The sequence below is a fragment of the Crocuta crocuta genome, unplaced genomic scaffold (genome assembly GCF_008692635.1).
Source record: "Crocuta crocuta isolate KB4526 unplaced genomic scaffold, BGI_CrCroc_1.0 scaffold516, whole genome shotgun sequence".
Classification (NCBI taxonomy): Eukaryota; Metazoa; Chordata; class Mammalia; order Carnivora; family Hyaenidae; genus Crocuta; species Crocuta crocuta.
The window spans coordinates 2711468-2738228 of NW_027529538.1; the positions used below are offsets into that span (position 1 = coordinate 2711468).

A 26761-nucleotide genomic window follows, 5' to 3' on the forward strand; every position below is an offset into this window, starting at 1 on the left:
GTTTGTTGCAGATCTAGTTGTATTTCAGGGACAAGAGAAGCCGAGAACTTACATGCTGCTCCGCCATCTTGGCCCCTCCCCCTCCAAAGTAATTATTGATATCTATTAATTAATAGATATTAATTTAGTGCCATTTTATTACTTGTTTTGTCATTGTTTCTAGAGATTTTCTCTGTTCCTTTCTTGTCTTTGTCACTCTTAGTCTTTCCTTTCCACTCAAAGTGTGGAAAGGCTCCTTTAATATTTTTTGCAGGACTGGTTTAGTGATCATGAACTCCTTTGGCATTTGTTTGTCTGGGAAACTCTTTATCTCTTTTTCTTTTCTGAATGATAGCCTTGCTGGATAGAGTTCTCTTGGCTGCAGATTTTTCCCATTCAGCACATTGAATATATCATGCCACTCCCTTCTGGCTTGCCAAGCTTCTGTGGAAAGATCTGCAGCTAGATTTCTGGGTCTTCCCTTGTAAGTTAGGGACCCCTTTTGTCTTGATCTGCATTTTTTTTCATTTTGATGAGAGTTCTCTGTGGCTCCTGTATCTGGATGTCTTTTTCCTTCACAGATTAGGTTAGTTTTCTGCTATTATCTTCTCAAATAAATCTTATGCCCTCTTTTCTCTCTTCTTCTTCTGGGATTCCTATGATATGAATGTTATTGTTTGGTGGAGTCTCTGAGTTCCCTGAGCCTATTGTTGTGTTCCATAATTTTTCTCTCTCTTTTGTTCAGCTTCACTATTTTCTATTATTTTATCTTCTGTATCACTTATTCATTCCTCTCCTTCTTCCATCCTTGTGGTCACTGCATCCAGTCTGTTTTGAATCTCAGTTATTGCATTTTTCATTTCCGACTGATTATTTTTAACTGTTTCATCTCTGCAGTGAGGTTCTCCCTGATGTCTTCCATGATTTTCTTAAGCCCAATAAGTATCCTGATGACTGTTGCTTTAAATTTTCCTTCAGGTATATTACTTATATCTGTTTTGATTAGATCTCTGGCTGAGACCTGATCTTATTATTTCATTAGGGATTAATTCCTCCATTTTGGCATTTTGGCATCTCTGTCTTCTTCTCTGTGTTAGAAAAGCTTCTTATGTTTCCTGCTTCTGTGAGTAATGGCTTTATGAAAAAGAGGTCATGTAGTGTCCAGGGCCTGGTGCTTCAGGAAGTGTTTCTGGTATGTGCTGCATGCACTTTGCTGTTGTGTTTGGGCTGCTCTATCCTTCAGGCCAGTCGTCTGCAGAGGCTTTCCTTGCTTGCAATGGACAGTATTTGGTCCTTGGTGAAACCATGGCAAGTTTTAACTAAGCGTGCTCTGGGCTTCTTGTAAAATGGGACCTGATGCTACTTACACCAGAACTGAAGCCTTGCAGAACAATCTGGTCAGGAGATGTGGTGTGGGCAGGGGTTTCTGCTGGTCTTCTGGGGAAGGGGCCTACCACACTGGGACTGAGGCAAACTTGATGAAAAGGACAATACAAGCATAATGCAGCGATGTGAGACCTGTGGTAACCAGGTTAGGCAGCCAGTGTCAGTGCTGTGCTGTTTACTAACGGTGGTTCTGTGTTTATGCTGAGCTGCAGGGGAGGGAAATGGCACCAGTCAGCTGCTTTTTCTCCAGAGAGGGGTCTCCATGCCTGCTGCTCTCAGGAAAGCACTCCCAGAAGAGTGAATATTCTCCCCCTGTGCATCCCAGGCATTTTTCGGATCACCTCTTTCATGCTGTCTGTCTCTGGGCTGCTTGCCTGCCTTCTCTCCCAGAGCAGCACATTCCCCTCAGGGCTCTATCCCAGCCAAGCCTCCTGACTTTTAAAACTCCAAACTTTGGGGAAGTGCTATGGTGGGGGCCTACACTGGTCTTCTGGGGTAAGGTCTCACCACACTGGACTGAAGGAGGTTTGACCAAGAAAGGCAGTCTCACCAGAGTGCAGGGGTATAGGACTGGAGCAGGCAGGCTAAGCAGCCAGTGTTGGGGCTGAGCTGCCTTGATCAGGTGGCTCTGTGCTTATGCTGAAGGGGGTGGGGCTGGAAATGACACATGCCGGCAACTTTGTCCCACGGAGAGGTGTCTCTGTGAATGTCATCTCTCAGGGATGTGCCCCAAGGAGAGCGAATAATCTCTCTACTGTGTGCCCAGGCGATCCTCAAGTTGTGCTGTCTGTCCCAGGGTTGTTTCCCCGCCTCCTCTCCAAGAGTAGGGCAGTCCGCTCAGGGCTCTATCTCAGCCATGCCCAAAGACCCTTAAAACTCGTCTTCAAGCCCCACTGGTTGCAGGAACTCACTAAAATTAGCCTCTCTCATTTCTCCCAGCCAATGGCTCTGAGGAAGTATTCTCCTTGTGCATGTCTCTGTGTGCTCCTCTCTCTCTCTCTCTCACCTTTCTCTGCAACTGGGACTCCCTCCACCATCTGTTTCTCCCCCAAATCATGTCTCCACTCTTCCTATCTTCCTCCATGTGGCCTCTTCTCTCCCTTTAGTTGTTCACTTTGTTCTATCAGCCCTCAGGTTGATTTCTTGGGTATTCAGAATGAGTTGATTGTTATCTAGTTGTGTTCAAGGGATGAGATGAGCCTAGGGTCCTCCTACTATGCCGCCATCTTAGCTCTTGCACCAACAATCTCTGCTTTGAACTAGAGCATTTAAACCTTTCATACTGAAAGTAATTGTTTGTATATTTATTAATATCAACCATGTTTGTTATTGTTCTTTATTCATTACATTTGCTTTTTTTCCCTCTTTCTGCCTTGTCTGGTTTTAAGTTTGCATTTTATATGTTCCCATCTTATCTCTTCTATTAACATATCAGGCGTACTTTTTAAAAAAATTAATGTTTATTTTTTGAGAGACAGAGACAGAGCATGAAAGGGGGAGGGGCAGAGAGAGAAGGAGCCACAGAATCTGAAGCAGGCTCCAAGCTCTGAGCTGTCAGCACAGAGTCTGACATGGGACTTGAACTCATGAACTGTGAGACCATGACCTGAGTCAAAGTTGGACACTTTAACCAACTGAGCCACCCAGGTGCCCCTAACTGTACTTCTTTTTAAATGTTTTTAGCAGTTGCCTAAAGATTTCAGTATACACTTTGTACCGTTTCACCTATAGTGCAGATACTTTGTAACAGAGTATTGCCAATTCCTTCCTCCCATCCCTTACGATATTATTGTCATTTATGGCACTCATCTATATGTGTGATCATCACTTGTTCCAATCAGAGAACATCCTTGATCTGTTGCTGGACTGCCATTTGGGTTTCCTTTTAGTGTCTCAAGGATTTATCTGCTGATTTCCCATTTTCACATCCTCTTCAGCATTGGATTACTTCCCTGTTTTTCTGAATCCAACCTCCTGAATGTTTTTAAGAGTGGCTATGTGCTGCTCAGTTTTAGACATCTATTTATTAGATAAATAAATAAACAAACTAGAACCATAGTAGGTGACTTAGTTTTAAAGGTTTAGGTGTACATAAAGGAAGTAAAGAAATTTGTAGAAAAAACACTCAAAATGGATGTTTACAAAGTGAAATTTCTGACCCCTACATGTCTGAAGTTGTCCTGATTAGCACTGAGTTTTGAAGAGCTGGGTTTACAGTCACTGTTACTGATGAGGGTGTCTGTCTTGAGTTATTCTTGCCATCATTCTCCAAAGCTGACTGATTTCTTGATTCTTTCTGGAAGTTTTTAAGTTTCTCTCTTTGTTTTTTTTTTTTTTTTAGGTGTTGTCATTTCATAATGGGGTGTATTGGTTTATTTCTTTTATTTTTTTTGTCATNACCATGTCTGTGACCTTCTCCGTCTAAGTTTTTATCTGGTTTATTTCTTTTAAAATTCACTTTTTGGGGCGCCTGGGTGGCTCAGTCGGTTAAGCGTCCGACTTCGGCTCAGGTCATGATCTCATAGTTCGTGGGTTCGAGCCCCACGTCGAGCTTTGTGCTGACAGCTCAGAGTCTGGAGCCTGCTTTGGATTCTGTGTCTCCCTCTTTCTCTGCCCCTCCCCACTCATGCTCTCTCTGTGTCTCTCAAGATAAATAAACATTAAAAAAATAAAAAATAAAATTCACCTTTCTAAGTACCCTTTAAAAATATTCATGTCCCTCTACTTCGTGGTATCTTTTAAAGTAATTCTCTTGATATGCTCTGCAATTTCCTTGCACAGCTTTCTTGACTCCAATTATGTGGCTATTAGATTACCTAAATTAATCTTAATGCTCTTATATTTTCTTTCAAATTTACTTTTTTCCTTTTTCTAAAAGTTTATATATATACATACATATATAAAAGTTATATATAATAAACATTTAAAAGTTTATAAATACACACACACACACATATATATGTATATATATTTAAGGAGGGGGGAGAGGTAGAGAGAGAGGGAATTGGAAAATCCCAAGTAGGTTCCACACTGTTAGCATAGACTCCAGTACAAGGTTTGAACCCTTGAACCATGAGATCATGACCTGAGCTGAAATCAAGAATTGGACACTTAACCAACTGAGTTACCCAGGTGCTCTACTTTTTTTTTTTCCTTTTAATCTCTTAATTTCCCAGGAAACTTTCTCAACTGTATTTTACAGCCATTTTAGTAAATTTTAGTAAATTTCCAAAAATTAATTTAAAATTAATTAAATCTTAAAGATAAATCCTTGAGACATTAAAAGGAAACCCAAATGGCAGTCCAGCAACAGATCAAGGATGTTCTCTGGAACAAGTGATGATCACGCATATAGATGAGTGCCATAAATGACAGTAATATTGTAAGGGATGAGAGGATGTTTAAAAAATATCTAAGACCACTATCATTTTCTCTGGTAGTTCCTTTCCTTTGTATCCTGGGGTGTGATGTGTATTCTCAAATGTCTCTAAAAATATTAGTAGTTTGGAAATTTCTCATTTCCTACAATATTGGTATTTCTCCTGGGGTAACTTTTCTTCCTCTTTATGTATGTTATTCTTTCTTTCCAGTATTTGAGAATTTTCTCAAAAGTATACAGACTTGCGGTTATCTGTTCCAACTTAAGAGAAGGTTCTGGGAATCAATCAATATGATTCACTAAATTAAAGAATAAAGAAGGAAAATCATATGAATATCTCAACAGATGCACTTGATAACATTCAACATCTGTCCATGATAAAACTATCAGCAAACTAGGAATAGATAGTAACTTCCTCAGTCTCATGAAAAACACACACACACACACACACACACAATGAACAGCAAACATTGTACTTAATGGTGATACTAAGTGCTTTTTTCCTAAGATTGGAAATAAGACAAAGAAGTCCATTCTCACCACTTTTCTTCAACATTGTGTCTTAACTCAACCAGTAAAATAAGAAAGAAAAAGAAATAATTGTTGGAAAAAGAAAAGTAAAGGAGTTTTGCTTGCTGATGACATGATTATTTATTTTCTATAAAATCCAAAAGAAATATACAAATACATTACTGGAATATAAGAATTTAGCAGGCTTATAAATACATGGTTAATTAATGTTTTTGAAAATTAGTTTATTCCCATACAGTTATAACAAGCAATTTAAAAATCAATACCATTTAAAGCAATGCCAATTTAAAAAAGCAATACCATTCCTAGTTAGGAATAAGTTTAATGAAAGATGTGTATGACTTCTTTATGAAAACTATAAACATTTCTAGACAAAACTAAGGAAAACCAAATAAATGGAGAGCTATACAATGTTAACAGATTGGAGTTCAATATTATTAAGATATCAGTTGTTACCAAATTTATCTGTAAGTTCAATGCAAACCCTATAAAAATCCAAAAGACTTTTCTTGTAGAAATTGACAAATTGATTTTAAGAGACATTGGAAAACCGAAAACCTAGAAAAGCCAATACAATTTTTTTCTAATCGACTTTAAGACTTTCTATAAGCTACAGTGTGCAAGCCAATACACTATTGACATAAAGATAGACAAATAGATCAGTGGTACAGAATAGAAAATCCAGAAATAGATCCATGCCTGTATTGTAAATTGCTTTGTGAATTTTTTCATTAACTTGTGGTAGGCAAAGATTTCTTAGTACATCAAGGTTATTAACCAGAAGAGAAGAATTGATGGATTTGGCTTCATCAAAATTTTAAAAAATTCTCATCAAAACACATGGTTAAGCACACCACAGACAGGGAGAAAATGTTCATAATGCATAAATCAAACATATCAATTCTTTCCATAATATAAAACAAGCTGCTACACATCAGTAAGTAGTAAAAAGTAACCCAACAATAGAAATGGGCCAAAGACTTGAACAGACACTTTACAAAAGAAGATGCATGAATTGCCAACAAGCATATGAAAGTGTGCTCAACGTCATTAGTCATTAAAGGAATACAAATTAAAACTATCTAGGATACAACATCATACACATGAAAATGGCTAAAATTAGGAAAACTTTATATAATAAACTCTAAAAAATAGTTTGGCAGATTCTAAAATAGCTAAGCATACTCACACCATGACCCTCTCCTAGTGATTTACACAAGAGAAATGAAAACATCATGCCATAGAAAGATGTGTACGAGAACAGCAGCTTTAGTCACACAAGTCTCAAACTGGAATCAATCTAAGCAGCCACCAACAGGAAAATGAATAAGCAGATTGTGGTAGGTCCACACAGTGGAATAGCTTCAACAACAAAAACGAACAAACGTCTATTCATCCAACAGCATGGGTGATGAGCAAATGTCAGGCACAAAGCATACATGATGCATTATTATTCCATGTATATGAAATCCAGTAACAGGCTAAATTCACACATGGTGATAGAAAAGTCAGCTATGTTTGCTTTTGAGAGGCTGCTTGGATCCAGGGGGTCAGCTTGTAGGTTGAGAGGTTACACGTACACTGTTCTAGTCACCATTTTTTAAATGACATGTAAGTTTCCAGCAACATGTTTCCAGAGTTGTGATCTCCACTGCCTCTTCCGGGTTCTCCAGGGCAAACCAATTGTTTTTCTGTGCTTCTACAACAGCAATTAACACCCCTCTGCCCACTTTTGTCTTACAGATTTCGATGGAACTCTCTCTTGTTCTCATTGCCCCTTGATTCTCTTTGAATGTGAATCCAATTTCTTTATTATCATTTTAGCAGGGCTTTTAATAAAAGACAAGACAAATGCTTCTTTTCAGTCTGTGGTCTTTGAACTTTAAACATTTTTGTCAGGGATGTGACACAATAATGTGACATTATTATTCCCTGAGGCATGCTAAGTACTGAGAAAAAGCTTCTGAGTCTTCATGATACAAGATGTTGATTAAAACATTATTATCAGAACAATAAAATGATCAACTAAGAAATGGAATTACAGACTCCAGTTTACAATTACTTTCACAGGAAACATTAGTGATTTCTGAAATTCAGGTGCCTGAAAAGATTCACTAGCACAGACAGATTCATATTAACATAAAGCAGGGCCAGATGTCCCAGGAGAAATGTTTGATATTCTTGTGAAATTATCAATTTATACTGTGTCATATCATTATTAACCATATCTTATCCTTCATAAACTAGTTTTAGTATATGTGCTGCCGAAGCGAGCACATATAAACTAGTTTTAGAATATTAGCAGGATGGTATTTCTCTTAACAGCTATACGGTGGAAAGGGAACAGCTTGTTTTTTCTTTCTGATATTTTTCTTTTAGTTGTCAATTAGAGAGTATTTTCAAAGTTAGATTTTTATCTTTTTGCTTTCCTTTTTTCAAAATTGTTTTATTTGAGTGTGGTTTATTCCATTGCTTTCCATTCCTCTGTTCACTCCATCTTGATTTTGTTTAAACTTAAATTTTTAATCACAAAAACATTTCAGATATGTGAAGTTATCTTTACAATGGTTTTGATCTGGGCAGACTGGAATCCTGCATTTAAGTCTTTCTTAATCTCCACGGTTTCTCCATCATATCTTTGCTTATTGTTTTAACTCCATGTATTCTGTCTCTACTCAGGACCACTTAACTTATGTAACAGTTTTTCACAGCTTATCCTTCATATATAAATCTTACAGCCACCACAAGCATCTTGGAATCTTGATGACCCATTTTTCATATGGTGTCCTTCCTTCCTAGGGTATCTTCAGAAGACCAGAGCATCGATGACAGACTCATCTATGAGACTGTATTCAAACACTTCAAAAGACACAAGGTGGAAATTTCAAATGCAATAAAAAAGACATTTCCTTTCTTTGAGTGCCTCCGTGACCGTGAACTGATCACGAACAAAATGTATGATGTAAGTGATGCTTGTTATGCCACAATATGGTAAACTAGCCCTAAACGAAATTATCTTTTGATACCCTGGATCAAAACATCAAGCACAACTGGCCGACTGAGGAGTCTCCTATGAGTGGGGGACGTTTCCAAGAATTGTTGCAAGTGTTTCCTATAAGGCAAAAAGTGAAAGGAGAATCAGCCATCGCCAGAGACAGCCCTGCTTCTCACTTAGGGAATGGAACTCCATGGTGCCTCCTGGAGTTGGGCTGAATAGCACTGCAAATGGGCTGGATCTGAACCAAGAGCTCTCCAGAGATGTATAATGCCTTGTAGGAATGGATAGAATATAGCATAAACTAAGAATTAAAAATAATTTTAATGAATTGCTGTATAACATAAATGAATTAATTTAATAGAATAATAATCAACACATCATTTCAATGGACATTGGTTTCAATCCTTAGATCTGAGAACATTAAAACCTATAGGAAACTGGTGTCCTGTTAGGACAAAATTTGGGAATTGATTGATGACTGTTATTCTTTCTTCAGCAGTCTTCAGTTGTCAGGGTTTTTTTCTCTTTTTCTCTTTCTTTTTTTTTAATGGTACTTCTGGAGTTTTGGAATTTGGTTTAATTATATTTTTATTAATTTTTTTATTTTTTTAAATGTTTTATTTATTTCTGAGAGAGAGAGAGAGTGTGCGCAGGGGAGGGTCAGAGAGAGAGGGAGACACAGAATCCAAAACAGGATCCAGGCTCTGAGCTGGCTGTCAGCACAGAGTCCACACAGGGCCGAACCCACAAACCGTGAGATCATGACCTGAGCTGAAGTCAGACGCTCAATGAACTGAGCCACCCAGGTGCCCTGGGTTAATTTTAGTTGTAGGCATTATTGGAGATACAGAAATGCAAGTCTTCTTTCTTTAATGTTTATTTTGAGGGAATGAGAGAGAGAGAGAAGGAGTACACAAACAGAAGAGGGTCAAAGAGAGATAGACAGAGAGAATCCCAAGCAGGTTTCTTGTCAGCACAGAGCCTGACTAGGGGCTTGATCTCATGAACCATGAGATCATTACCTGAACTGAAATCAAGAGTTGGACACTTAACTGACCAAGCCCCAATTCAAGTCTTCTCTTTGCCCTATGAATGTGCTTTCTCTATTGCCATGTTCATAAAAAGGAAGAACTGTCACCTGCTTTGTTTGAGCTCTTCAAGGCCAAGTCAGTCCTGGGGAAAGGGCAGAGATTGTCCATGTAAAAGAGCAGCTGCTCATCAATTCTTAGTCTATTCCTAAAATATCAGTCCAGGTTCTTAAAGGGCTACAGATCATTTAACTTTGAAACTGTTATTCTTCAAAGTTGCTCTCACCTCTAATGTGAATGAAGGTGAGATCATCAGTTTTACAAGTGAGTATTTTTAAGGAGGAAGGATTTACATACAAATATATAGAAATTCTAAAACTTTGTATGAGAAGGTACCTATGGAGGGAACTTGGGATACATTACCCAGAAAAATCACTTTCTGGGGCTCTTCTTAACTTAGAAGTCTATATTTATATTTTCTCTATTCAATATTTTTTAAGGATTGTCAAGAGTCTTGTAGAAACCTGGTCCCTGTACAAAAAGTGGTGTATAACGTTCTCAGTGAGCTGGAGAAGACATTTGACCTGCCACTTCTGGAAGCATTGTTCAGCGAGGTCAATATGCAAGAATACCCTGATTTAAATAACGTTTATAAGACCTTCGAAAATGGTAATTAGGTTTATTATCTACCTTTTGATGTCCAGGGCTAATTTTTTTTTTTTTTTGACAGGTATTGAGCTACTACAATGTGCTACATATAGTGCTGGGCAGTGGGGATATAACAGTTAAGAAAACACAGATCATGAGCCTTCTCAAAGCTTACGGTATAATCGCTTTGGTACAACACCCACCTGGACATCTGCTTAACTAGGCATTTAGACTCACAGGATAACCAGAGCCAAACTGGCATCAGATTGACTTAGCAGGACAGATTACAAGAAATACAGCATCCCAACAGGCTAGTAGCAGTTGCTCCTCTCTTGTGGGACTCCTTGCAGTGGTCCACACAGCAGTCCGCCAAGTTGGACTACTGCCCAACTCAAGTGTCAGCTTAGCTGTGGATGAAGGATCCACCCTGGCTTAGTAACACCATGCCCAAGGGTATCAATAGCTCATGTAACAGTGCTGTAGTTGTAAGTTTCAGGGACCCCACAAGGGACAAGGTGACTTGTAAGTGTGACCACACGTGTGACCACACTAAAGGAAGACCAAAGTATGCTTTGTAGTCTCTATATAATCCCTCCCAATCCACATACACTTTACAGTCATTTTTAACCCTAAACTAGGGCTAAAACTTGGGTTTTAAAATGTTTTTAAGGTTTATTTTATTTTTGAGAGAGATACACAGAGTGCAATGGAGGAGGGGTAGAGAGAGAAAGGGAGACACAAAATCTGAAGCAGGCTCCAGGCTCTGAGCTTTCAGCATAGAGCCCAATGCGGGGCTTGAACTCACAAACTGTGAGATCATGACCTGAGCTGAAGTCAGATGCTTACCAGACTGAGCCACCTAGGTGCCCCTAAACTAGGTTTTAAGTAGGCTGATGCTGTTGGCCTAACATCACAGAAGAAAGGCCACATTGATTAGGTTTCCAGAGTAATGATCCAGAAAGTTAACCCAAGGTCAAATTTACCCTTGAAGAAGGAGAATTTTTAAAAATTTTTTAATGTTTATTTATTTTTTGAGAGAGAGAGAGTGAGCATGGGAGGGGCAGAGAGAGGGAGACACAGAATCTAAAGCAGGCTCCAGGCTCTGAGTTGTCAGCACAGAGTCTGACACAGGGCTTGAACCTACAAATTATAAGATCATGACCTGAGCCAAAGTTGAACTCTCAATTGACTGAGCTACCCAGGCACCCTGGAGAATTGGTTTTATTAAGTGCAACGAACATTCAAATAATCACAAAACCAATGGTCTGCCAGATACTCTACAAAACTAAAGGTTTGATTCTTGATTTTTTTCCCCTGGGAAGTCATGATTTTTATTTTATTTTTAAAATGATTTTATTTTAATTTATTTTAAGGCCTGCAAAAGTTAAGAGAATGTGTGTGTGTGTGTGTATAATTTTTTTTACTTGCCTAGAAAACCTTTTATTTCATCACAGTTTGGTGTCAGTGGAGTTCTCCAAATAAGGTATAGAGACATCATTAAAAGACTCACATGTCCTGAGGAGATCTGGCATTATGGTATCAGGCATGATGTGTCCAAGGGTCCAGTGTGTCTTTAAAACAAAGACAAATTTGATTTGTCTCAGAAAGTGAGAAGCAGACTATGGAGCTGATCCTTGAGAGAGAAGTTTGAAGAAGATTTTGGGAAGTCTAGCATAGAAAGCTAAGTAACTGGAAGTTTATTAACAGGCAATAAAGAGATATCAACAGTTTTACAAGCAAGGACAAAATTTAGAAGCAGATATAAAGCATGTGGTTTTTGATTTGTGTCAACAGTAACCTTATCTAATTAAGAAGAAAATAATTTCTACAGCAAGTCAGTATGCTTAGAAATGGAATTAAGGAAATTAAATACCTAATCAGAAATTTCAAGTCAGTATTATATTTGTAACCAGGATGCCCTAGGCCATGGGAACAAAGGGAATGCTGGTTACCTGTCAACTGCCTGCATTTCAGGGACTCTGATCCTCTCTGTGGACTGGAGGGACCCTCCCACTTCCAGGTTCACTGTCCACATCACACATGTTAGGTTCCAGGGCTCCCCGAGCTGGGGTGACCCGCATCTACACTTGCTGCTGCTCACCTGCTCCTGTGGAAGTAACAGCTGCCACATCCCGGACCCTGTTGTACCCAAGAGTGTGGGTCAGTGACCCAAGGCCAAGAATCTGGGGGCTGTGGCCTGGGTGAGGCACCCTCTCCTCTTGCCCAGTCCCCACCTTGATCTGGTGCACAGAGGCCCCTGAGCCCCCATGGGACCCTCCACACACAGACCCCCTCCACCTTTCCCTTTGTTCTCTTGAATCTTCCACCTGGTTTTGCCAGGATCTGAGGCCAGGTCCTGGGATGATAAAGCACCCGTGGCCCCCACCATCCAGTGGAACTCACCCCCCGCTGGCGCTGCCCCAGGAGGAGCTCCCGCCATCGTCCCTGCGCCAGCGAGTCCCCACCTCCCTGGTGTCTCCTCCTCCCTGGTCCCCCCTCCTCCCTGGACTCCCCACAAACACCCCTCCCCCAGGCTTCCTGGCTGATTTCCTTCCTCCCACGTGTGTTGGGTCACCTGCAGACAGGGGCGCTGGACAGGTGTCCCAGCCTCCCCAGCCCCTGGGGCAGGCGTCTGGGGTCGTCCTCCAGCGCTGCGATCTGCTCCGTGCTCAGAACTGTGGAGTGTCCTGTGTCCTTGGGAGCTGGGCCCCTGGGGGGTCTGTCGTGGTTCCTCCTGGTGTCCCCTGCTTTGTGTCTTTGGGAAGCTCCCACCTTCCCTGCCCCAGCCCTCCTCTTGTCTAGCAGCATCTTTAGAGTAGCTGGGCTTTCTCTTTCACACCCAGGGATCTCTCTAGGAGCATAGCTCATCTCCCAAGCAAATCCCTGTTTCTTCCTTTCAATTTGAACAATTCAGAAACACATTTTAGTCTTTTTATTTCTTTTGATACATACTTTTTTTCCTGGCCACACACAAATTCTTATACAAAACTAACAGGATCATGGTGTTTTCCTTTATCCTTATATATGGAGGGGCTCCTTTCCGTGTGAAAAACATAGACTCTCTTGCTGGGAGTTCTCTTTTCTATCCCAGGGATGATGGGGGAACTTTACAAAGAGGATCAGAGTCACTGAGATTGGAATGACCTGAGGGATAGGAGTTGTTAACTGTGTAATATTGAGGTGTTGTTCCTGATCTCTGATGGGAGTCCCTAATTGCCTCCTCTGTCTCCCTCTCTTCAGCAATCCAAGAAAAATTTAGTTACCAAGAAAGTGATGGAGAAGAGGTGGTGAAGAGTCCTAATATTCAACTGAGCCTTGAAAAAGGTGATTGTAACCTGATAAACGTCAATTCTCATCTGCAAAGAAGAAAAGGAGAAAGGGAACTCAGGCCTGAGTCCTGAGCGGATTTGGGGAATCAGGGAAGAAATGTTAAGGAACAAGGAGAAGGCAAGGAGTGGTATTTGTGTCAACATCTAACCAGAGGCCAAATCCTGGAGGAGTGGCTTTGACAAAAGACTACTGGCCCAATAACCAAGATGAAGGGACAGAAAGCCAACATGTCGGTAAACCAGACTTAAGCAGATAAACTACCAGGAAGTAATTGTGATTTAGGAAGTCCCCTATAGGAGAAAATCAGTGTAAAGCTGTGAAGGGCTAACAACTGGGGCCCATGGTCAACATTAAATGATGGCAGATGGGACCAATTTCAATGTGGGGGATGTTGTTCAAGAGCCCAGATATTCAAAGAGAAGGCCAGTCACACAGAGAAAAGAGGAAGTGGTAGAGAGGCAGAGGCTCAGATGTGGGTAATTTGAGGGAGAGAAGGAGGGGAAATGAAAACGGAGAAGGACAGGTTAAAAGACACACTAGAAATAACCATGTTATTTTTTTTTAAAGCTTATTTATTCATTTTGAGAGAGAGAGCGAGAGCATGTGCAAGCATGAGGAGGGGAAGTGGGGGCAGAGAGAGAAGAAAAAAGAGAATCTCGAGCAGGCCCAACACAGAGCTCGATCTCACAAACCATAATCATAACCTGAGCCAAAATCAAGAGTTGACACTTAACTGACTGAGCCACCCAGGTGCCCTGAAATAACCATGTTACTAACACCTCACTGATTAAACATTTGCTCTGACAGTTTTACGTTTGTAACCTAACAACACTCAGGCTGCCTTTGGAGGTTAGCCTTGTGTATGTGCCCATTTTGCAGACCCTCTGTGTAGTTGACCGGGAGTCAGATAAACAAGGATGAACCCAGGCATTTTGAACCCAGAGCCTGTGTGTGTCTGTGCGTGTGTGTGTTGATGGAAGTAAAATTCACATTACACAATATTAAGCATTTCAAAATATATAGTTTAGTGATATTTTTAGTGCATTCAGAACGTTGTGCAACTACTACGTCTACCTAGTTCCAACACATTTGGATCACCTTAGAAGGAAGCTCCATGTCACTCCCTCTGCCCCTCTTTCCAAGACTCTGGCAACCACTAATCCAGTTTCTTTCTCTTTGGATTTACCTATTTGAGACATTTCATTTAAATGGAATCATACGAGCATGGACTTTGTGTCTGGCTTCTTTCACTCAGCGTAGTATTTTCAAGGTTCATCCATGTTGTAGCGTGAATTAGTCCTTCATTCCTTTTTATTAGTGGTTAGCATTCCCCTGTATGCATATATAACATTTTTCTTATTCATTCATCAGTCAGTGATGGTTGTTTCAACCTTTTGGCTATGACAGAGCCTGCATTAATAACCCTGTACTGCCATTCCAGTAATCTAGTGAAAAAGACAGAAACATGAGACAAAAATTGGGAAATATATGCAGAGAAAGATACAGAAAAAAATACCAAAAATGGGAGAATCAGACAAAGAGTCCTTGTGGAAAGGCCAATGAGATAGACTGAACAGATGTGAAGAGGGAGGGTGTGGAGGGAGAGGACGTAGGGACAGAGCCCCAGAACTTTGTAAGAATCCAGATAAGGGTGCTGGTCAAGGGCAGCTCTGGCAACAAAGGCAGCTTTACTGTGGCCATGAGAGTCAGGATAAGCCATCACCAGTTATTCAAGTACCTTGTGTGGGACACTCAGTGAGATGGCCTAGACAAGGCCCTCTTAGCCTGGGATGCAGCTGACCCTAGACCTCCACTCTGCAGACTGGGGTCTGACTACAAGAGTTGTGTGGTAACTGCCAAGTCCACATGGTCTCTATAATGATACCTGGAGGGGATCTTCAACTTCTACTTTATAAAAAACGGATTAGGGAAGCATAGCACAGACCATACACTTCAGTTTCTGAAATAAACTTTCAATTTCTTCCCCTTAGGAACTGGTGAAAACTCATATCAAAGCCTGACCTGGTTATGCCCACAATCCTCATCTGACAATGGTCTGTTCTTGTTGACTGTATTCTGTGATCCTTTGCTGTTCTTGTCCCATTCTGGAATGTTCTAGAAGGGGGGCGTGGCTGCTTCTTTGTATCACTGATTGCCCAGAATGTCCATCTTTACTTCTGCAATTTCTTCAAAAAATTTCTGGGGTTTTTGCCCCGAGATTCATTCCTTACCTTCGCCTGCTCTGCTCTGCCCTCTATCTCTGGTCACTGGCCCCTGTGGACTTACTTGCCAGCTCCCTTTGTGGCTGGCTTCCTGTTGATTTCCTGATTTTGGGTACTAACAAGTCATTGGAGAATAAGAACAAGGGATAGTTCCCCATCATTTCATTTGCCCATGATTCTGACAGTGGCTGCATCTCACCTATGATACTACTTCCCACCAACCAGGCCAGCCAGGGGCCAGCTTCTATCCACCCAGTGATCCTGGCCTCTGGATCAGGCCCTCCAATGGCTTACTGTTAAATATTCTTCCAGTTCCTGCATTCTTCTATTTGCACTTCTTAGCTCTTCCATCAACTGCATAACCAACCCCCTGGATTAAATCCCTCTGCTGTAAAAGCTTAGAGTGACTTGTATTTTCCTGTTGTGCCCTGATTGATGCAGAAGGAAAATAAAATATCTGTGAATCAAAAATGGTTTAGGTACAACCCCACGTGAAAATGGACTCTCAGAGAGCCTCTGTGAAACAGAAAAGATAAATGCAAACAGAAGAGATTCAACCAGTGACGAAAATGATGCACTAGAAAGTGAACAAGCAAATAAAGAGTGTGCCCAAGAGTCTGAGCCAGCAGGTAAGGCTGATTGCCTGGGTTTGCATGGGCATGGAGGGGCCATGCTGGTGGCAGAGAATGGAGTCTTGCACAACCCAAGGAAACATCTATTAACAAAGAAGGGGAAACTCATGCAGACACAGAGGGGGCAGTAATGGAGCCTAACATATTGATGGGAGAGGCCTAGAGGAAGAAAAGTTAGGAAACACTAACAAAGAAACAAAGGGTGAAATTTTGCAGTACCTTATCAGAGAGACAGAAAGAAAAGTCAAAAGAAGTCAGGGAGACATTGGCCACAGAATCACTGAAGCATGAACACTTTTATGGAGTGAAGGTGGCAATGTATGCAGATAAACTATAAATAGAAACATGAGAAAAAAAGAGATGTCAAGTGAGATATAAAATGGAAATAGGCAGAATAAGTTCTGTCGGGTCTCAGCTGTGGTCTTTTTTATCCTCAGAGTCCTGTGAACAAGCACTTATCCAAGTGAATAATGGAGATACAACAGAAGAGACACCCAGCACATCACCCTGTGATAGAGAAGGTAATTATTACTTTTCTTACCAATGTTCAAATTCTAGCTATATGTTTTTCTATGAGAACAAAAGCTTTCCTTTTTTCTCTTTATACCAACTGCCTCCCTGGTCCTAACATCCAAGACCCACACCCTTTGGCTACTTTAAAAAAATTTTTTTTAACATTTATTTAGTTTTTGAGAGACAGAGAGAGACAGAGCATGAGCAGGGGAGGGGCAGAGAGAGAGGGACACACAGAATCGGAAGCAGGCTCCAGTCTCTGAGCTGTCAGCACAGAGCCTGATGTGGGGCTTGAACCCATGAACTGTGAGCCAAAGTTGGACCTCAACCGACTGAGCCACCAGGCACCCCACCTCTGGCTACTTTTAAGTCATGTGAGATGCAAGTGGGAAAGAGCTCAGTTCTTTAATGGAGGGGGTGTCCCTGAGGAGAAAACGCAAGGAGAGAAATTATGAAAAAGTGAACCGAGGAACCCTGAGTGGGAAAGTACATGAACAACATAGGTTTTAGATAAATTGACATGGAATCCAAACAGTACCATTTTGTGGATTGGTGAAAAGGAGTAAGTTGCAACTTGCTTTTCAGAAGTTGTAACAGAAACTTGAAAGTTATGCATGATGCTGCTGGTCAGATTTGTGACCACAGAAGCCCTGGTGAAGGACTTGTAAAAAGAAGTGACAGATGAAGGGATTTGGAGCAGGGGACAGTGGCACAGGGGGAAAATTCTGATGATGATTGAATGCTTGAGATGAGAAAGATGAATAGAAAGAAAAAAAATCAATATAGAAGAGGCACTTTAATAATTACGAAACAAAGACAGGATAAGAGAAAGTAGAAAATGTTACAGAGAATGGATACACTGAAAAATCAGGTAGAGGACAGTAGGGCCAGTTCTAGGGGGAGGCAGGAAGGCCCTGAGGCACATGTAAAGAAAATCTTACTCTTGGTATCTTCTTGTGCCCCCAGCACCTCCTCTGCCCCATCCTAGGCCCTGCTGGGCCCTGGGAAATAGCGATAAACAATGTTGAAATAAAGAGCATGATAGAGAAATATACAGAAGGAAATGAATACCAGTAAGTAGAGAAAATGGGAGGAGGCACTAAGAGAACTATGTAGAGGATGAGTTAAGGGACCATAAATGAAAAACTGGTAAAAGATGGACCAGATGAAGAGAAGACAAATAAAGACATTGTCTGAATTGAAGAGACAGTCACTGGAAAGAAAGCACAATGGAAGGGCTCTTACTAAGACCATTGAGAAAGGTAAGGTGTCTGCAATGATCGAAATGGCCCTTTAACACCCTCATATAAAAATAGGCATCTACCCAGACATTTAATTTCTCCATGGCTTCTGTCACCATCTGTGATCTATGGATTCCTACACACACATCTCCAATCCAGACCTGCTATCTAGATTCATCCCTTCAAGTGCCTGAAGACTTGTATTCAAAGGTCTGAAAGCTATCTCTATTTGGAGGCTGTATCAGTTATTTATTGCTGTGTAACAAGCAGTCCCCAAATTCAGTGGATTAAAAACAGCTATGACTTTATTTGCCACTTTTGTCAATTCCAACTTTAAAATATGTCCAGCTTGCTCATTTCTCTCCATCTCCAGGATGCCCACTCTAATCCAAATTCCTATCACTTCTCACCTCAAACAGAGGACCTCTCTTGCTGGTCTCTTCCCTCCTGTCTTGCTCCGCTCAGATCCATTCTCCACACTTCAGCTTAATGGGCATTTCAAAAATGCAAACCAGTTCATGTGTCATTCCTATATAAGCCCAGTGTCCTCCTGTGGCCCTCAGCATGAGGTCAACACTGCTTAGTATGGACTATTGAAGGATACCTGCCATGCAGTTTCATATTCCCACCTCACTTTCCCTCCCAGCAAGTTCCCACCACACCAAGTTTCATTTCTTCACTTGAATTTTCCAAGCTCTCTCAATTATATCTCAGCCTTTACACAAGCTTTTGGAAAATAGTTTGGTATACTCTTTCAAAGTTGAAAATACACATAGCCTATGACTCAGAAATTACGTTTCTCAGCAGAAACCAATAGAAATGCATACATATAAGTGCTGCACTATTCATAATAGCCAAAATCTTGAAATGGCACAAGTACATTTTTTATGGTTTTGTTTTTAATGGGTTATTTCTACAATGGAATACTATACACCAGTGAAAAACCAAACTGAATACAGATGACTCTCACACACATAATGTTGAGAAAGGAACGCAAATTGCTCCGCCCCTCCTAAATGACAGAAAGACCAAGAAACAGCAAATAGGAGAGAAGGGGCATGATTCTATTTATACAAACTTATGTATATTTTGGAACTGGCAAAATAAATTATCAGTGGAATTAATAATCAAGGTGGTGATTAATTTGAGTTACATGATGGAGACACTTAGTGGGAAGTATCACTAAGAGGCTTCTGGGGTGTTAGTAATCTTCCATTTCTTGACCCCAGTGACAATTACCCAGATATGCTCACTTCATGATGATTCAAAATTTATGATTTAATGATTTTTATGTATGTAACTTATACTGAAAATATGATTTTAATTTTTAATTTTTTATGTTTACTTATTTTAGAGAGAGTGTGTGTGTATGAGTGGGGAGGGGTAGAGAGAGAGAGGGAGTGAGAGAAGCCAAAGCTGACAGCATGTAGCCTGATGTAGGGCTCAAACTCATGAACTGTGAGATCATGCCCTGAGCTGAAATCAAGAGACAGATTAACCGACTGAGCCACCCAGGTGCCCCAATATACTTTTTATTTTTAAAACAGCAAAAAGTAATTCATCAAAGGATGGGGAGAAAAAGTAAAAACAAAAAATCCCCAAAGCCCAGAATCCAGGAAGGCACAGAGGAAGGGACACAGTTAAGCAGCAGGAAAGAAGAGGGGTGGGGGCAAAGCTTCACCCCTGCAGTGGATTTACCGGGAGAGGGACTTATCAATGGTAGGGAAGGGTGTTTACTCCCTTTGGGGAGACAAATGAAAATTCTTCATTCATTCCAATTTGATCCAGGAGTAGAGCTACCAGGCCATGGGATCCAAATAAATTCCTGTTCTGTATATCTGGTGGATATAAAGAAGGAAAAGCCATTTTTTAACTCGACAGTTGATCAGCAAGCCCAAGTAAAGACCAACTGTAACCAGGCCTCCGACATAATAGGTAAGTCTGACTGTAAGAGTGTGGAATGTGAGTCACCAGTTCCAAGCAAGGGGCTGGGACATGTCAGCAGGGTCCATCAAGGGAGTCCAGGTGACCTTGGATGGAGGCAAGGGAGGAGGAACCAGCACTGCAGGCAGTGAGCTCTGCAGGTGAAAGTCCCTGTAATTGGAAAAATACCAAAAGACAGAAATGGTAGGTTTAAGTATTAATGTAGAAGAAAATGTAAGAAGAAAGTATGGGGGTAGAACCTGAAGAAAAGAAAAAACCCAGAGAGCCAAGATATTCATGAGAGGAGATGAAAGACAAAGAGAGGTATAAATAGAGACCATTGCCAGAAAGAGAGATTTAAGTAGGGGAAACAGTCAGAGCCAAGAGGAAAGTAAAGAAGTAAATTGAGAAACAAAGACAGAGGTAGTGTGAGGGCAGGGCTAGGAGGTCGCATGACAGTGGGGGAAGAAGAGTGCTGGCATGATGGGCAAAGCCACCCTCTGTGCACGAATTCCATTACCTTTGGTTTAGGACCTGGAGCAGCCTGCAAGTCACACACATTCAAGAACAGACCAGGGTGCCTTGAGTTAACTTAGCTTCTAGGTCTTCCTAGTGCTCTNTACCATTGCCAGAAAGAGAGATTTAAGTAGGGGAAACAGAGCCAAGAGGAAAGTAAAGAAGTAAATTGAGAAACAAAGACAGAGGTAGTGTGAGGGCAGGGCTAGGAGGTCGCATGACAGTGGGGGAAGAAGAGTGCTGGCATGATGGGCAAAGCCACCCTCTGTGCACGAATTCCATTACCTTTGGTTTAGGACCTGGAGCAGCCTGCAAGTCACACACATTCAAGAACAGACCAGGGTGCCTTGAGTTAACTTAGCTTCTAGGTCTTCCTAGTGCTCTTTTGCAGTGTTGCCTGCTCTGTGGACTCATTAGCCCCACCTGCAACTAAAGGGTTTTGTTCTTCTGTGCAGTGATCAGCAGTGACTCCTCAGAATCCAGTGATGGAGATGAGCCCCTAGAAGCCTCCACGTCAGGACTGGAAAATGGGCTTGGTAAGGAAGTGGGAAAGCAGGCTTTGGCTGCAAGAATCAGAATTAAGAGCTACTGTTTGATGCGTCTTATTCTGTGCCTATTCTGTATGATACATTCAGTTTATCCTGGAATCTCATTCTCTGAGGCCTATTAATTCATAGGTCCTATTTATCAATACATGTACCCATATATTGATTATATAGTAGAAGGAGGCTTCCAAAATAATGAGTTTGGTTTTCAAATTAGCTAGTTTCTATGCTTATAAAGTGTTGGAATTATACAGTGATTTTTGAAGGCTAAATGTTCCTTTATTAGAAGGTCATATCGTCTTCTCATCATAAACTGTGTCAAAAAAAACCCACAACAACTCATCCAGCTCTCTAGTGTTAGCAGAAAAAAGATTCATATAAAGCAATCTGAAAACCTAAGTATTGTTTTTGAGAATTCTTCAGCAAGTCATGGCCTATATGGTGATTTTTCAAAGGAGTTTTGCAAATAATACCTTACTTTTTAATTTACAATAATCTTAAGGGATAAGAAGACTAGACACTCATATCCTTGTTTTCTAAAGAAAACACAGTCACATCAAGGTCTTCTACAAGTCTCATGGGGAATTAAAGGGACCAATAAGACTAGCACCCTGGATTCTGCATTTTTGTTTTATAAAACAGAGCTAAAAACAATTATCAGAATGTTGTGTTTCCTCAATTCCATGGGTAGCAGAAGCTGTCCTAAGGTTTGCAGCTCTTTAGTGCACAAATTGGTGATTCATTTTCCCTTTCTACTTTCTAGACACAGAGGATATTAGAAACATGCCTATTGGGGGAAAAATACTTGGAAAATACCTAAGAACAAATAAAAATGTTACCTGGTCTTGATATTACAAAAGAACAATAATTAAATGCTATTCTCATTGCTCACTATAGCTATCAAAGTAAAATGTGAATTTGCTTCAAATTTTAAAGAGTGCACATTTTAGCTTTGGTCTTAGGCTAGCAAACTGCTCTAAAAGGCAATTCCAAATATATCTATGATATGGACACAGAGGTTATTTCTCAGCCTTGCAAATTTTCATCACAACATCAGGTTGGCAAGGAGTAGAGAAGCTTGCCATTGTCAACACTAGATTTCCAAGGGCTCCCTATGTAAGAAACAGCAAAGATGAAGGAAGTGTGAAGTGACAGTAGAAGGGCTAAAAGGTAGAAGAAGAAGAGTGTAGGAAGATAAGGTTCAAACACTGAAAAGTTATCCCTTGCCTCTGGGGATAGAGGATAGAGAGTGACTATCATACAAGGCAGGTGGCTTAGGACAGACCAAGCAAGGTAACACTGTTGCAGGCCACGATATGCATAGGTTTTCAAGATTTTTCTAGGTTTTCTTATGAGGATATTTCCTGCTAATGTTTCACCGGGACCCCTAAAGATTCCTATTCTTTTGTGCAGTGACTGATAACCTTGACTTATTAGAATCAAGGAAGGAAAGAGAATCCAAAGAAGCCACCTGTTCACGACCTCAGATTACAGTAGGTAAGAATATTAGGAGTGCAACCCTGAGTAACAAATACTTAGAGTCTAAATCCAAAGTTCTGTTTTCCTGATGAATCTTGTTTTGAATATGCCCCATAAGCCTTAATTCTATTACTTCTAAGAGACTATTTTCTGCATTTAATTTCTCTGACCCTACTGGGAAGTGGAAGGAGACAAGAAAGCATTATTAAGTGTTGTTTAACTGTACCAGCCCATTTGATTGATACATAGAAAATGTAACAAAAATATGTCAGTAAAATGACAAACTTTTTTATTATACACTATTATGTGTATTAATGCTAAAGGGTTGAAAGGATGTACTTATTCTCTACCAATATGCTTTAGATTCTAGCCAATATGATAAGCATGGTGTTCTTCTACTTGATCACAATATTGCAATTAGCCCTAAATGTAGAAAATCTTCAAAGAATAATTTGTGCTGCTATTTAATTATTGATGGGGAAATGTCCTCTGATCAGCTATTCTCAAACCTATATTACTTAAACCATGGGCATACATTGTGATTTTCTAAAGGGTTTTTGTAAATTAAGCTTCATTTTGTTTTAATAAAAACCTTAACAGGGAGATAGGGTAACCAGGTTATCCCAGCTTTATAGAATAGGAAACTGCAGTTGTAATTTTTAAAAGTCATTTACAAATTTACATGGAGAGTGAAAACGAAAACCAAACAGGAGCTCAGCATTATGACCCTGGGCCACCAGAACTGGATTCAGTTGAAGGAAAATGAAGAAAATGATCATCAAAATGTTATTATGATTGCAAGCCCACTGAGTTGTCACAGAATTTGTAGACTCTTGCATATAAGTAATTACTTCCTCCCCTTTACCTTATGGAGCCCACAGCTATCAGAAAATCACCTACACCCAAGAAAAGAGTTTGGATAGTAGGTAAAGGCAAATAAGAACTCTTCATGGTTACAAATGAATAGGATTTTCTACAAAAGATTCATTCTAATTCTTTGCTATATCCTTCAAAGTAAAATATAAAGTTGCTTTAATTTAAGATGGCTTGTATTTTAACTTTTGTATTACTTAGTTAGACTAACAGTCATAACAAATAAACCCAAAGAAGTCAAGGACTCAAACACAATAGAATTAATTTTTTTCAAGTATACGTTCCAATAAGTTTTAGATGGGGAGAGGGGTGGGACCCTGTTTCAAGTGGGATTCAGGAAGCAACCAAGTGGGAGATCTGCCTTCTTCAATACCAGACTCCAACTATCCTTGGGGATATTCTTGCCCTGGGTTTTTAGAACTTCCCAAGGTTTTCCCTCTTGGTTCTTTGTCATACACTGAGACTTTCAAGGGATATTTGCTCCTTCTGCAGTGAAAAGATTGGATGACTCTCCAGAGTCCAGTGAGGAAGAAGAACCCCCAAGAGTCTTGAGCTCAGCAATGAAAAGTAAATCTGATGAGGAGGGTAAGGACTGCCATCACTGGACTCCCAGACATGAAGAATCTGAGTTCAGAGTTCTTGTTTCCTAGGCATTTTACTGGGGCACACTTCACAGTCTATGATCCCATTCTCTGCATTTATCACATTTGGCCATTTTGAAAAATGCAAAGAGAGAAATCATTATAAATTCAGGTTTAAGAAGATGACTCTAGTTGAATGACAGTGCCATTTGTACTATATGCTTTCATATTTATTAACCCCAAAGTATTGAATTATGTAGTGATTTCCACCCCTGTTCACTCCTATTCTGTAGAGAAAGTGGGGTATCTGCCATTGCTTGATTTTGTCACAAACTTGCTCAAAACTCGGAAGACTCTGATCATAGACTCTGATTATAAACAGAAGGAAAAGCTTCTGATTATTACCATCAAATTCAATTTATAGCTTCTGACACATGACTCCAATATGACATTGGCCTATCTAATGATATTTGAAAATATCTTCACTGATAAGATATCCTTTTATGTTTATAACAACTTAGATGTAGTCCAGATAACTGTTGTTCTCTCCCCATTCCACAGATGGGGAAACTCTAGCACATAATCATTTAAGAATCCTTTATACATCACATATGGAAAGTTACCAGAAAAGACAGAGCAGCCTGAATTCCTACCAAACATCCACAGTCTTTTATTCAAACATTTAAAGCCAGACATAAAATAATAATCCTTTTTCAGAAAGACAATGTGGTTTATATCCTGTATAGTACAAAAAAGATAAGCAAGAGGGTCTGGGGAAGAATCCCATTCTCAAATATACTATTTTAATGTTCCTGAAACAAATTATGTGAATTAATACCAAGTATGAGAAATAAAGATTTTACATGGACTAATGACAGCTCAAGTCCAGATTCACTGTCAAAGTAGTTAGCTGCGAACCTATAGGGAAAATACAGATTTTCAAAACTTCTTTTATTTTGCAATTAGGGTCAAAGAATTGTGGTTCTTGGCTCCATTTAGTAATGTTCTATTCCCTGTAGATAGGAAGGGACAGAAATGATCATCATAGTATATTTCTAACCCAATTCCTGTCTACAGTGTGAGTAGTCATAAGTTTTACAACTTTTAGTTGTACATTACTGGTTGTGTTTTCCTTTACCTTTTAGATCTTGTGGATATTGGAAACAGATCTACTTGGGGGATAAACAATAGGAAAAGACGTAAGAACAATTACTGGTGTAACAAATGTCTTTCTTTACTACTAAAACTTTGCTCAAAAGTTTTGTTATATCCTTTAAAATAAAAAAATGAATTTGTTGGTAATCTAATTAATTCATGTTATACATTTTGAATTAGAAGGGACTGGGTAATTGATACAACATGTAGGCCTCAAAAAGTTAAGTGACACAAGTAAAATAGAAGTATATTCTTCATTCGCCTCAATAGGATACAGTAGTTCCCAAGATGTAGGGGTATTCTGCTCCACATGATTATTAAGGGCCCAGCTGATGAAGGCTCTGATATCTTGAAAATGTTGCTTCCACAGACTGCCTGGATAAGCAACAGAACTGGAAGAAGTATATAACAACAAGTGGAGAAGGTAAGACATGATGACAAATGGCAAAGTTGTCCTCCAGCCCAGCCCTGGGGATGGTTCCTGGAGCAACCTTAACTAACAGGTCAAAATGGAGACACAGGGTAGCCTGACAATAAGAATACTCATGCTCCTCCTACATGAGCTTCCCTTTCCAATTTTCCTTCCAAATTTTGGTGCTGGACTGGTTTCTAGGACACAGATTGAGTCTGCTAAGAAATTGTATTTCTTTCTGCAGGGATCAGCAGTGATTACTTTTCAGAATTGAGTCACGCAGAAGAACCTCAGGAATCTTCTAGTTCAGACCTAAGAAGTGGGTCAGGTAAAGAAGATTAGGATGCCAAGCCTTGGCCTGCAGAATGTCAGGAATTAAAAGCTACTGTTTCCTGATGCATTTTATTCTGAGCACCTTGAAGACCTGTATCCAGTTAATCCTGGGAACTCCTTTTCAGCATTTTAGAAAATAGAAGGAGACAGGACATTATTATAAATTCATGTTTAACAGGATGAGTCCTATTGAATAAATGTATGTAATTATATATTGCTCTTGTAGAAGATGAATCAACCAAATGGCGGTATCTTTTTTAATGCCTACTGTTATGCCTACTAACACTAAGATCTTAGACATCTATAGTGATATATTAATCGACACTAATGTCATTTGTAATTGTAAAAGCCTCAAAAGACAACTGGTCCTGCTATGTAATTATAGACAGAAATAAAGCTTCAGAACAACTTTCAAACTTTAGTATAGTTTTTGACAGATGTCCATTACATTGTAATTTGATAATATTGTGTTATTTTAAAATACTTTGGCAGATAAGATCTTACTTTCATCATCAAAATATCCTTAAGACTTAGGCAGGCTAATTCTTGTCATCTGCATTTTGGGATGAGGAAATACACATACAAATGTATAAGGATCAAAAAGTGTAACTGCTGTATGTAACAGGCAGGAATATAAGAGCTGTATTCCATGATCAAAGTCTAAAAAGAAGGTATAAGGGAACTGATATATAGTATCAACATAAGTATCAGTGCCTGATGCAAGAAAACTTATTTAACAACTATATGGATGATAGATAGATAGATTGGAGATAGATAGATAGATAGATAGATAGATAGATGAAAGTGAAAAGCATAAAGAAAAAAAGATGGTAGGATACCTAGAAGGGAAGAACAAAAATGGTTAATAGAGAAATAAAAAGGAATAGAGATGAACAACATCATTGATGAAAGGACAGAAAACAACACAGAGGACATGAGAAATCAGGAAGAGAAGCTCACAGAATCAAGTGATGGAGATAGAAATGCATAAAGCAGGAAAATGGTCAGAAAATTGAGAAATAAGGAGGAGAATGAGGTGTGGCCAGATAGAAAAGGT

The 26761-nt window shown here is 39.8% G+C and overlaps 1 protein-coding gene across 1 annotated transcript in view; it reads left to right on the forward strand.

Annotated features, from left to right (window-relative positions):
• LOC144229329 (nuclear autoantigen Sp-100-like) overlaps window positions 1-26120 on the forward strand; it is a 58437-nt gene extending 32317 nt beyond the window's left edge. The window contains exons 2-14 of the mRNA XM_077761375.1: window positions 8075-8237; window positions 9802-9970; window positions 13190-13273; window positions 15271-15333; window positions 15981-16130; window positions 16571-16654; window positions 19676-19822; window positions 20782-20862; window positions 22285-22368; window positions 23716-23808; window positions 24950-25003; window positions 25330-25383; window positions 25616-26120. Coding sequence (XP_077617501.1) covers window positions 8075-8237; window positions 9802-9970; window positions 13190-13273; window positions 15271-15333; window positions 15981-16130; window positions 16571-16654; window positions 19676-19822; window positions 20782-20862; window positions 22285-22368; window positions 23716-23808; window positions 24950-25003; window positions 25330-25383; window positions 25616-25713 — 1324 coding nt within the window. The 3' untranslated portion in view covers window positions 25714-26120. The remainder of the gene's footprint in view (window positions 1-8074; window positions 8238-9801; window positions 9971-13189; window positions 13274-15270; window positions 15334-15980; window positions 16131-16570; window positions 16655-19675; window positions 19823-20781; window positions 20863-22284; window positions 22369-23715; window positions 23809-24949; window positions 25004-25329; window positions 25384-25615) is intronic.
• The last annotated feature ends 641 nt before the right edge of the window (window positions 26121-26761 follow it).